This window comes from Scomber japonicus, chromosome 24 (genome assembly GCF_027409825.1).
Source record: "Scomber japonicus isolate fScoJap1 chromosome 24, fScoJap1.pri, whole genome shotgun sequence".
Taxonomy (NCBI): Eukaryota; Metazoa; Chordata; class Actinopteri; order Scombriformes; family Scombridae; genus Scomber; species Scomber japonicus.
This window is the reverse complement of record NC_070601.1, coordinates 10937410-10950892: the sequence shown is the minus strand read 5'-3', so window position 1 is coordinate 10950892 and position 13483 is coordinate 10937410. Positions and strand designations below refer to the sequence as shown.

Genomic DNA, 13483 nt, shown 5'->3' with positions numbered 1-13483 from the left:
CAACTTTTAAGGCATTATTGCACTGAACTGTGTCCACATACTACTTCCATTTGTGGAAAAACAACAGTAATGTGAAGGAACAGTGTATAATTGAGAAGATATTATACAGATGTTCTCATATCACAGATGCTTGCAGCCATCCTTGACTTTTCATTTTGTTGCTTCATGTTAAGACAACATGGGCATTGCAGCACTCATATTACTAATGTGTAACCATGGAAAACATTTAATGTGAAACAGTAATCATTTGACATGACTGTCAAAATATATCAGACGTGGTCAAGGTTGAGTAGGAGAATAAATCAGCATGGCTACACGTCACCCAGTCACGTTCAGTGTTATATACACACTGTCCATATTTGGTATACAATAGTAGAGTAGCACTGCCTGAAACCATTTTAAGCAAAAAATTGTCTAAATTCAGCTACAGCTGTATAGACATGGTATCCTGTCAGGGATCAGTGTACATTTCACTGGCCGAGCCCATTGGACAGATATGAATGAAAAGGTTACCAGTTCAGGAACAACAGAAATCAAATTAGGCCTACATATGAAATGTGAAACAATAGACTAGTGATACATAGCCTATTTTTATCGGTTAAAGGCAATTATTTATGGTGGGAAGAAGAAGGAACAATATTTCTCCATGAGTCAGTGATTGGAGAGATTGGTGGAATAATTCAATATGTCTGCAAACTTACAGGACAGTCTAAAATTAAAGTCACACAGAGTGTGCACACAGACAGTTTGAACCCTAGAGCGATGTATCTATCAGAGCAAAAAATTCACGTGTTCCTGACCGCACATGTAAACATCCCTATACTGTATGTATTCAAGAGCCACCATACTGTTCCAATTGTGAAAGATTAGATTATTGAGACATGGCACATTTTCTTTTACTGTCATTTGCCTCAAGGAAAAGGGGCAAAACTGTTTTAACAGAAAACCAAAACATGTTTTTCTCCCCCAAGGTAAAGGGTGTATGGAATCCAGGTTGTTTAATTTGTATAGGGACACATATGGCTTTTCTCTTTGGCAAGACTTACAGTCAACCTATGTTACATTTTCTCTGGGAAATACATGCAGCCCCTTGAGGATCTGGAAACCTAATATTCATGATGTCACTTAAACACACTGTACAGTTAATAGTGCAATGCTACATGCATGAATTAAAGCTAAAATTAAATTAAACTCGATTTAAAGCTCTTTAAGTCTTTGGACTTTACAAATTAGACAAATGAATTTCATGTAGTGATTTTTGCGCCTATACTGACATCTCCTGGCCACTTATTGAAATTGCACTATGAGTACGGTGTCCTTGAGAGATCACTTCTGTTTATTAAATTGCGTTTGGTCGTGCCGCCTTCAATCTATGAGAAATGTGGTAAATAGAACCCCTCCATACAAAAGGACTCAACAAGGCCAAAACATGGTACACAGTAATTATAATAGACGCATTTGGGCTTTCTATCGTACCATACCGTACCAACTATAGGTTTTTTTTAAATAATTTGCACAGACCAGCACGGTTCCCGGTGGCCTTCAGCGGGAATTAAGAAATTACGAGGCGTCAGTGAAGGCAGCAAGAGAGGGTTGCCTTTTATCCCACAACAGCGCCCTCCCTCCCCATCCTGTATTTTTTTGTGGAGGACCCCTTCACAGGAAAGCGTTTGGCCAGGAAAGGGTTAAGGAGTTTGTGAGGGTCAGATCGATGCCTCCTCTCCCACACGTCGCCATGAACAAATGAATTCGCGGGGAATTAAATATCAATTTCACAAAGGAGAAAGAGTCCTGTGCTTTGAACCCGACCCGACCAAGGCTAAAGTGTTGTACGACGCTAAGGTAACGTTGCGCGCCAGCTAATTTAGCTCATTTGCTGTTTCGACCTTATACAACTCGAGTAGTTTATTGTGGAAAAGCAGGGTTGTTTCTGAAACGTTTAGGAGTAACGTTATGAAGCGTCCGTGAAGGCCATTTAGGCCTAGGAAAAGTAACGTTAGCAGCTTTCTAATATAACGTTACGGTATCTTGCTCGAGTTTCCGGGTACGTTTGATAACAAACGTTACTCCTCGCAGCGCATGGTTGATATAGTGAAGTAATTTAACTATGATAATTTGGGGTTTATTTCAAAGGCGGCAGCTTAATGAAGCATCCCAGCCAAAAGTGACATTAATAACAACCAGTATAAATAATAATGTCAACGTTACTGGTTAAATGTATGCCTTTATTGCACCGTAATAGCAGAACCAGGGTGCAGTTGTTATGTCTAACCTAATAAATAAACGCACCGATACTACTGCACTGCTAACTTGGCTAACAGTAATGTATTGCATCTTACTGTATTTGCTGTGTTAGCGTTCATGCCCCGCCATATAAGCAAAATAAATATCGAGTTTAAAGCAATACACGAATGCTTCAGCCGAGTTTTGACTATTTATTTAACTCATAATGTCATAGAGGACATGTTTACATAAACGGAGTCTAGCTTAGCTGCTGCTATACATATTAGCTGGCAATTAGCATGAACTTTTAGCTAACCATATTGCGTATTTGCAAGGTTATAAGCGGTTGCAGCGTCATGCGCTCCGTTTCATATTGATATTCAACCAAATTGCACATGTTTAATTCTGCAGATGCTGTATTTGCTTCTAAGCGTAAATATTATAGTGTTGGGTCAATTCAACAGTAAGTTAACATGAACAATGCATCATATTTCATGAGCCTGTCATAATGCTTAATTAGCATTAGACAATAGTATTTCAAATGCCTTATTTTGTTTCCATTGGACGTTTGATATGGAGCAAATCCAAAGCTGCAGGATGTTAAGTATTGTTTGGCAGAGTAACTAGTAATGACAGCTCATTTTTGTATTTAACCGGGATTTTACCAGGAAAAACCTACATTGAGTGTCCTGGTCAAGACAGCATTATACATTTGCAGACAGCAATATAAAGTTTCAGACAAATGACATAAATAAGTAAAACAAATTGCATTGAAGCATTGCACAAAAACATTGATTAATACAAAGAACTGTGAGAAAAGACACTGTCTGTCAAACCATAGGAGCCTTCAACAGGATTGTACTTATTGTTGTGTTCTCACTTCACAGGTCCTTGATGTCTTGATAGGTACGGATGAACATGGAAGGAGAATCCCAAAGTACCTGATTCACTTCAATGGTTGGAACAGAAGGTAAGCAGATAAACTTTGAGTTACTGTCACCGCTCATAGTCATAGTAGTGTTAATTGTTGCAGCATCTCATGGTCATCAACTTGTGTAATGATGTAGCTGTAAAGCCCTGCTGTCACACCATGAAGGTCTTTGTGTTTTGTGGGTTTTTTCCTTTGTTTTGTTTTGTTTTTTGTTGTAATGTGTGTGTTTGTGTGTAGCTGGGATCGTTGGGCTGCAGAGGATCATGTCCTAAGGGACACTGAGGATAACCGTAAATTACAACGTAAACTGGCTCGCAAAGCTCTAGGTCGCATGTAAGTTCATACTGTGTGTATTCATTCAATCATTAAATAATATATTTATAATTTAGTATATTTTCTTGCATGAGATACCATCATAATAACATTATTAAATTGTACACATGTACGGAAGATCCCGCAATCATGTTGATGTTTCAGTGACTAGTATCACTTATTTCCTGACTGCAATGTCATAATCATTTACTGGATTTTGATCAGGCTGTATAAAGGTTTCATTAATATTTGAGACAGGCATGATGCTGTCAGTGAACTACAGCTACAAGTCCAGTGCATTGCATGCCACTGTCTGTATCCCCGAGGTTTACATCTGACATTTCTATTAATTTGCTCTACAAGACTGGGCCTGATGATGTGTTTTGTTTCCTGGTGGTAGGAAGAGAAAGGCATGGGCAAAGCGGCGGCGGCGTCAGTCCGGTACTAAATCCTCTCTGAAGACTCTCCCCAAGGAGGACGACAGTGATGACGCATGTGAGGAGTCTCTCTTTGTCTTCTTTTGCCCCCAATTTTCTTCAGCAATTAAATTAAGCTCATCTGTATTGTCTGTCTCCAGGTTTGATTTCGTCTTCAGAGAGCAGTGACGGGGACGATTCCGACCCTGAATCTTCGAATAGCGGGGAGAGCACCTTCTCTGAGGATATCAACAAGATGGTAAAGTGGATCACTTTAGTGTCCTTCTAAGTCTAGGGCAGATTGTTAGTTAAATATGAACATGAAGAAATATGTGACGTGTGAATAATGTGACGTCTGTGCATAGACAACTACATGTGAATCATTTTAGTTTCTATAAACAATTTGCCTGAAGGTGCATATATTGCTTCTTTCAGAGGGTTGAGCCAGACATTAACGTTAAAAGGGAATGTGAGGAGAAGGTCGTCCATGTTGACATCAGCATCCCCGATGTTTTGAAGAAGAAACTGGAGGATGACTGCTTCTATATCAACAAGCGGAAGAAGGTACGTTCAGTTAAATAATTCATTGTAAAGATTGTAGTAAGATATTAAAGTTGGACAGAATTGACTTTTGGGACTTTTTCAATATACAGTTCTAGCACTACTTGGCTCGACTCAACCCTTTTTTTCTTTTCTTTTTTACTTTTCCATTAGGGATAGTACTTTTTTAATATGTGCTCTGGCGAGGTTCCAAGCGAGTCGAGCCTATACTAAACTGTGACATCAACAGACTGCCGGCGACTGATTGGTCAGAGGGTGTCGTCACTGGAAGAGTCATGAGCGCGACGTCCCACACAAGAATCAAAACCCACCATTTTTAAATACTAGCAACAACTCTACTGTACTTTTCCAGCGTGTTTCGTCTCGCTGCCTGCAGCCTTCTCTGGCTCTCTTCTCTTGCTTTGTTTGTTACAAAAAGACACAGACCGAGCTGAAAGTACACCATCGCCTCGATGTCCTCCATTGTTTATGTTTGTGTCACGTATAAAACAACGTCATGGCAGTTTCGCGTAGCCGTGCTTTGACAACCCCCCCCCCCCCCCCCCGTGTTGAGGAGGTACTGTGAAGTAATGGAAAACGATGTACCTGGTGTCGAGTCTAGCCGAGTAGTGCTCGAACTGTATAATAGAAAAGCATCATTTGATAATCCTTCATGTTTTCCACTCTTAGCTGGTGATGGTTCCCTGTCAGACGAATGTCGTGCACATCCTGGAGTCCTACGTGAAGCACTTTGCCATCAACAAAGCCTTCATGGCCAATGAGAGGTACCGGCGTCAGAGCACGACCCAGAACAGCAGCCCGCAGCCAGTCCCTCCAGAAAAGAAGTGAGTCTTCAAAGAGGAAAAAAATACATGTTGACTGTCATCATGTATTAAAATGTTGTGAACAATCCTTTTTCTTTTGAATTATATGATGGATTTGTTAAGTGATCAGCTTTAACAGAAGCTACCATGCTACCATTATGAATATTAACTAATCTTTAATTGTCCCTTATTTCAAGTGAGGAGTTGTGTAAGGAAATGGTTGATGGCCTGAGGATCACATTTGACTTCACATTACCCATGATCCTCCTCTACCCCTGTGAACAAGCGCAGTTCAAAAAAGTCAGTTCCTCCAGGCTTTTCCTGGCCATCAATGAAAGCTCCCCCTGCTCTAGCAAGTAAGTGTGCCACACTCAAAATAATCAAGTCCTATGTTGCATAAGGAAACTGTTGGCTGTGATGCAATGCATACAATTATAAACCTGTTTCCTTTCTCTGAAGTGCCCAGCGAGAGCGCAGCCCAAGCCCGTTGGGGCACAATCCACCCACCCCTCAATCCACAGACAGCCAACCAGCACTGAGCGACATCTCTGCCACCACTCCCACTGCTCCTGCACCCACCCCAAAGCGCCGGCGCCACCCTGACATGGACTGTATCTCATACCAGTCCCAGTCTCTCAGACGCTCCACCAGGAACACATCGGGGGGCGACCGCCCTGCTGAAGGAAGCAGTGGAGGTAATCAGTTATTACGTTATTGTTGAATGCATTTTATATAAAGAAAATATATATTTTCTTGTATGATTTTTAAGTCCTAGTGATTCATTTTATTTTGTGAAGAAACTCACAACATTGATTTGACTATGGAGCTATAAATACAATGTATGGAATGATCCAGGTGGAGGCAGTGCTACAGCGTCCCCACAGCTCAAACGCCGTTTGGTTGACAGCTCATCACAGCCCAAGTTCTTCCTCAACCTCGACAGAAGTAAGCACTGTTGAAAATTGCATCAGAGTTTAACTATTGGGGCTTTTTTTGTTCAGAACATTTAATATCAAAAGTCAGTGACTATATAAAACTAGTGTTTATATGGATTGAATATTCAGTCATGTTCAGTTTTATAACAGGTTTTGTTTTTGTAGTAACCAGTTCTGCCCAGTAGATGGGGATATCCTCATTCTTTTGACCCACATTCATCCCCTCTTTAAGTGCTTAAGAACTGCTCTCTCAAAACTTCATGTTGCCTATATTACTTCTTCTGTAACCGGGTTTATCTTGTATTTCAGCAGTGATAAGTTACACAGCAGCAATCTGTAAATGAGTTGTTTGTCCTCTGTTCTCTCATTTTACCCAGAAACCCCAGTGCACAGCGGCTCATCTTCCCCGTTGCCCTTGACCCCAAGCAAAGAGCGAAGTGGGCCTTTCTATGGCCTAGAGAGCCGGAGAAACAATGAGCTTAATGAGGTGATGAAACTCTATGTGATGGATTTTTTTATAAGCTGGAAGGGAAACAATGTCTTGCTCAAGGGCACCGAGACTGTTACATAAAGGCCCAAAAGAGGCTGCTTTTGCAGGGAGAGAATTTAAGCAGCCTGTTTGAATTGAGTTTGACAGTAAGACTGTAAGTTCTGTGATATCCACTTATAAGGCACACTATAAGGCAACTTAAATGTTCTGTTAAATGCCTTTTTTTCCTCTACTCCCTCAACCAGGTCCTGAGCTGGAAGCTGACTCCTGATAACTACCCCCTGCATGACCAGCCTCCCCCTCCTTCCTACCTGTACGGATCACAACACCTCTTGCGGCTTTTTGGTTGGTCTCACGTTACTTTTGCTCGTTCACTTGTCGTCCATTTGCTTTGGTACATTCATGTCAGTTCCTTCTTCACATACCCCTCCTCCCTATATACCCCTCTCTTCCAGTTAAGCTTCCTGAGATCCTGGGAAAAATGCAGATCCCTGAGAGGAATCTTCGAGCTCTGGTTAAACATTTGGAACTCTTCCTCAGGTAATTGATTGTTGTCAATAAATCAGATGTATTATTAACATTGCACATAAGAGGTCAGTCTGAGAGGTAAGTGGTTCACTAACCAAGAGAGCGACAGAAACAATATAATTAACATTGTTATGCTTCAAATGTCTTCACCTCGCAAAGATGGGAGAGTACCAATCTTTGAGCCACTCAGGCCTGAAGACTTACAGTTTCTCCACTAAAACATTGAGGCGTAATGTTACACTCTCAACCCCTCCTTGGAAAATGGATCTTGCCATCAGGTGGACAGAAACTGTGTGAAATCATTTTCAATTTTCTCAGAGGATAAATCATTAAAAAGATGTATTGCTGCATTGAATTAACAGGATATAAAATTCAAAGCACTTTGAATTTAAATGTGCCTTCATAATAACCTACATGGTTCATTAACCAAGGTTTGACCTACCAAAGAATTTAAGCTTTACAGTAACTGCCAGTATTGAACTGTACAAAGTTCTCATTTCACAAAGAGAGATAGACTGCACCTGGAAGCCATAGACAGACTCTTGAACTTACTTGACAAATACATTTTAGGTCTTTTGCACAATACCATGATATACTGAAGTCTTCTACTGTGAGTAAGAGTAAAAGGAAGAAATTAATAGACAGAAATAATTTATAAAAAGACAAACATAGTGATTGTGAGGAAATTATCAAAGCATCAGACTCGCCTAGAAGCACCAAAACAAAAAAAGGCAAGAAAGAGTAAGAAAATGAGAACATGGGCAAATGGGGGGGGGGCAGAGATGGAGTGACAAAGAGCATGTGCTAGAGGGAGGGAGATGAGTGGGCGTTACACAAGCGTGGGAGTCTAATCTTTAAATCCTCCCGAGCGATCTTCAGTTCAGCCGGTCCCAAACCTGGGGGATTTAGGTCCTCTCATTCTCTAATCAAACACACGCAGTACTGCCTTCTGCCACCAAGCAGCGCTGTGGAGCAACACCCCAAGTTGCCACGGAGTGGGCGCAGAAACAAACCTGTGGGCATGAGAGCCAAAAATACCTTGTGTCCACTACTCAACAAAAAATATACATATAAATAAATAAACTGGTTCTCAGTGCTTGGTGCCATAAAAACCATGAGGTGGTCGTCTGAAAATAGCTTGGGCTGGCATTCATGCCAGCTTGTTGGATAGGGTGGGAAGAGAGTGGTGTGCAGCATGAAGGGATTACAGTTTTCAACTAAGTATGCATAGCCTTCACCAGATTCTTTTTCTCACGGTGGGGCTCATAAATGGTATTGTCAACGTGTGAGTGTGCAAAATGAAATAGCAATACTTGATTTTTTTGAGCAGCTTGAGCAGTTCCTCTTGGCAAGGCATCCCATGCAGTGTCATCAGAAGGAGGGGAACCACAGTCAGAAAGTCTTTTTTTTATTTACTCCAGCATTTGTAGACTGCAAATTACTGGAGCATCTCTTTTCATACAGCATTATTATCATCCACAATAACTTTGATGCAACGATTGAAGTGCTTAAGAGTAAATGTCTTTTGCAGTTTCAATTTCCTATAACTATAATTTATTAAGGCATGATTGTTTGTGTTCAGAACAGAAAACACCTCAGTTTCTACTCAGTAACTAATTAATATGTTCGCCGTGTTGAAGACATAAAGACTCTGCAGGACACCGGACACAAACTGAAACACTTGCGTCTTTGGGGAAAGCTTTCATGCTTTTGACTCTGAAATCAGCGCCGTGGCAGACTGTGCCGAGTGGGCAAAAACTGATTGATGTCGCAGAGACTGAAGTGCAGTGCATTCTGGGATTTGGCCACAGTTGATCTCTCACTCTCCCTTTCTCTGCAAGAATGATTATGATTAAGTGTGGGTGTGTATGTGTGCACATGTGTATGCACACGTTGTGCTGAGTTACAATGTGTATGCCTAAAGCGGCTTGCCTTGTGTTATTACTTATCTAACAGCAATAAAGATTAGCACAAGCCTGAATTCCTGGCACCAAGAGCCAAAAAATAATTTTGTATTGAAACCTGTCTAGTGATTTTCTTTTCCAAAGATTCTTTCTTAATATTTTTTAATGTTTTAGTAAATAATTATGCTTTAATTAACTTAATTTCATAAAACCAAGAGTCAAGTATTGCTTAGCTTTCATTTGTTCGCCGTGGAATACAGTCCCATCATTGTCCCATTAGATTGTCTTGTTTGTTATTCGTTGTCAAAGCGTTCTTAAATTCTCCTCTGATGAGGATAATTTGTTTGCATTGAGATTAGGAAGGCCGGTGGAGCTAAGATGAGATGGCAAGATTTAGAGGATTTGGCCGAGTAGCGGATACTAAGAAGATTCCGGATTAGTTTTCCCTGCTACTGATTAGATGGAAGGAGGGTGGGGTGGGGGGGTTCACTCTGACTGTTGGTCAGTCATTCTCATGTTCTCTGTCTCTCTGTCATAGCAATTGGTTCTCTGATGGTTGTATAGGGATAGATGAGGGGGCTTTGTCTCTGACATACTGTATATACCGCGGGGCAGAGGGCAAGAGGTCTAGGATTTATGTGGAATGAGCCACGGATATCTAGGAAAACTAGAAGTTGGAATGAGCTGGGTTGTGACATTAGAGATGCTTTCCTATCTCCGCTCTTTGCTTCATGTAAGCCTACCGTGTCCATGCCGTTTGTCATCTAACAAACGGCTTATGTTGAATATTCAGATATCTGAAAAGATCTCACATGATTTCCTTCTCTTGTACTTCCCTTTCCTACCTCCCTCTCTCCTAGGTTTCTGGCAGAATTCCATGAGGATTTTTTCCCTGAGTCTGCATATGTGTCTGCATCAGAGGCCCACTACAGCATGAAGCAACCAAGGCCAATTTACTGAAGGAGATGTCAGCCGTTTTATTTTCTTCCCTCATCTGTGCCCTGGTCTGTCTGGGCTTGCACACAGAGGAATAAAAAGCAGCTTTCTGTGCATTATGCTTTCCTGGACCACCCGTTCTTCTTCCCTGGCCTAACATTAGTTTTCCTGCTGCTGTCTTGTGAAACTAGTTGCTTCCACCATGCCACTAACCCACAACTACGCTGTTTGTGGTACTGTCTTGCATGTCAAGCCGCCCCACACTGCTTCGCTTCACTAGAAATCCTTCTGTGCAGTGTACAGCTCCAAGGCATGTCCAGCGTTGTCAGTGCTATTTATTGGCACGTGCTTCCTGTATGCAGGTCCCATATAAGATTAAATACTTGGGAGATGGCAACTATTGATGATCTTCTTTTCCAGCCTCACCTCATTGTCATTGCTTTTTTTGTCACCTAGCATACACTACTTAAGACCAGGCTAAGGCTTTGACATCTACACCAGAGTAGCTGAAGGTACAGCATCAAACCTTCATGCACAGTTTTCTTCCCTTTCCGATATTAGATCCTGGACAAAACAAAGCAGCTTTGAACTTGGATGGAGAACCACACAATCTCAGCTGTTTCAACCCTAACCCATGGCCACATTTTAAGAGTACTGTGGTCTGTTCCTAGACAGGGTAGCGAACACTGATTGAAATGCCCTGTGTTCTTGTTATGCCCACCTAATAAACTTTGGATATTGTGGCTAGTTTTACGCTTGTTCACCTGTTTGGAAGCAAAGCCAAAGGTGGGCCCCAGCCCCTCTTTTATAGTGACTTCATGTAAGCGCTTCACATGCAGTGCTGCCAGCGGTCCTTCCAGATATGATTCTTCTAAAGCTACAGCAAGATGCTCTCTTCCTGTTCTGGAGATGCTTAGCTGCTTTCGCTAAGCAATTACAATTTACTGACTCTTTAAGAACTTTCTATCAGGAATATTGTTTTTCCTCCACGTTGTTTTACTAGTTTGACTAGTTTTTGGCTTTGAAATGACCATTGAGTGTCCATGACACATTTTCTTTATTGTGTCTTGCTTTTGATGTTGTTCTGTGCATGTCTGTCTAAATGTCTAGCAGCTTTTGATTTTACTTTGTTCTGCCTTTTCCTCCCACCATTGCCACTAGCAGATAAGGAGAAGGCACAGTGAATTTAAAAGACAAAGTTCTGCGTACAACATATCTGAAAATAGCTCATGCATTGCTCTGTCATTTTCTTACAGAGTAATGTGTCTAGTGATAAAGTTATATCTTTTTCTGAAGGTATGGTATATTAACACGTAATATTAATATACTGTTGAACACCTGACAGCATTACTATTTATAAATCCAACTTAGACAAGAAATACCACTTAATGATTGTCTTAGACTGATGCCATTTTCTAAACACATTAGAAACAATCCATAAAAAATGTGGGGAATTATTTGCAAATACTGTTTGGATATAACACAAAAATAATCACGCAGGTTACTCGTCATGGCATTGTGAAAATGTAAATACAAAACACCTGTTGAGCAGTATGTTATTTATTTATTTTTGCACACCACTGGATCATTCTGTTAATACCCATCTAATTGGAATATTCATACTTTTCTTACCCACATGATAACATGTTGAATTGGTAGATTACATGACAAGGACCAATAAAGACTTTTTTTCTCAGCTGTTTGCTGAACAAATATATCTGTAGATTCAGTATAATTTAATTGTAATACACTTTGGGGTGTAATACAATTTCCAATGTTGTGTGCAGTGTTTTTTTGTTTTGTTTTTTGTAACCTGGTTTCATTCTTGAATTTGAATAAACAATGTTTTCTAAAACTGAGCAGTTCATTTATATACACTGTACATAAAGCACCATGATCGTTTATGCCCATACTACCCTCTCCAATTTTATACATGCCAGTTTTTCCAATGTGTTGTACCATCATGTTTGGCGTCTGCTCATTTCTTTTAAGATGAATCAGTCGGGGACATTTAAATGGATTTCAATCACAGACAACCTCGCAAAGCACCCTTCTCTTAAATGTGGACCTCCTATTTCCCTTGACCACTACTGATCAAAACTGACATATTATTGCCACAGTTGGACTTTTTGAATCAGCTGTCCTTGTTAGCATAGTTCCTCTGTTTGACAGTATTTAATCAATAAAAATAGTCCAAAGCAGCAGGACTGATCTGGCACTGATGTAGTACGATACTCTGTCACTGTTCCCCTGGCAAAATATTGAACTGTTATCTAATCAATGTACCCGTGTGTGCTGAAGATGGATGGGTGTCTTCTTGTTCTAAGCAGAGGTGGACATGTTTTTGGCAGAGATGAAAAGTTGATACAATATGTTGTTCAGAATTAGAAACCTTTGAAACTGATATCATGAAGGGCCACCATATGATAGTCATGGAACACCATTGTGATGAAGAACTTAAATTTGTTATATAGGCAAAGTAACAGGGTATATTATATGTACCATAATCAAAGTTGAATGTTAAATATTGTCGTTATTGATAAGTCTTCAGTTATGTTAAAGGGTTTGAGGTTGTAGTCCTATATTCAAAGTTTCCATGTGCAGAAGCCTGTGTCGTATCCATCAAAAGCCATGTGTCGTAATGTAAAATACTTTTTTATATTTACATTTTGTCAGCTGAATAAAGAAATGAATGCCATAGTTGCAGAGACAGGAAATGTATTCACTTCAAATATGCTCTTTATGGAGCACAGTGAGTGAGGAACATTGGAGCTATTTTGACCCACCTTATGCAGAGATTGAAAACCTTCTCTCAAATCTCCACATAACTACTGCTGTCACGTTTTTATGTATGAAGTTAGTGCAGGCATTTTTATGATTCAAATATTTATTTAAGTCTGATTAGCAGGGCAGTGTGATGCCATAGTTACGAGGCTATATCAACCGGCTTTTTGCCCTGCATTTGTATAAGGCCATCCAGAAGAATTCACACTTTTGTCTTTAGACATGGCGAGGCGACACACAGTATGACCTACTTCATTTGAAGCATACTGGGGCCTTCAAGCCATTCCAACTGTCTTTGAAAAATGGTGTCAGACCAATTGACAAACTGTAAAGTGAACTTTGGGAGATATGAATTTATAAACTTACCTGACAAGCACTACTACATTTAGCATCCAGCAGAGCAACTGTTGGAGCACTGCTATAGTTCTCTTCAGGATGAATAAATACCACTGTCTTGCATCTTTAACTCTATTTGTTATTGGACTGCTACCTGGAAAACTTTGCCGTTAGTCTATTCCCAGTGTTCCTATGGGAGGCTGACTAACCTTCACTCCCCATATCAGGGTCCTAATGGGTTTCAGTGGTAAGCCCTAATGTTATTTGCACAGGGTAAGACTTCTTGTAATGAACCGCTTATCACTGTAACCCAAGACGGCTCTC

At 40.5% G+C, this 13483-nt stretch overlaps 1 protein-coding gene across 2 annotated transcripts; it reads left to right on the top strand.

Moving 5' to 3' along the window:
- Positions 1 to 1644: 1644 nt before the first annotated feature.
- On the top strand, positions 1645 to 11850 carry LOC128354383 (male-specific lethal 3 homolog). 2 transcript variants are annotated; one of them, XM_053314618.1, is made up of 14 exons: positions 1645 to 1842; positions 3111 to 3193; positions 3392 to 3487; positions 3867 to 3961; positions 4044 to 4141; positions 4318 to 4446; positions 5113 to 5267; positions 5444 to 5602; positions 5706 to 5941; positions 6102 to 6191; positions 6559 to 6668; positions 6917 to 7016; positions 7127 to 7211; positions 9964 to 11850. In XM_053314618.1, the coding sequence occupies exons 1-14, from the start codon at positions 1744 to 1746 to the stop codon at positions 10061 to 10063; spliced, it is 1635 nt and encodes a 544-aa protein (XP_053170593.1). In that variant the 5' UTR covers positions 1645 to 1743; the 3' UTR covers positions 10064 to 11850. The 2 variants fall into 2 exon arrangements, with proteins under 2 accessions (XP_053170593.1, XP_053170594.1); XM_053314619.1 differs by lacking the exon at positions 6102 to 6191.
- The last annotated feature ends 1633 nt before the right edge of the window (positions 11851 to 13483 follow it).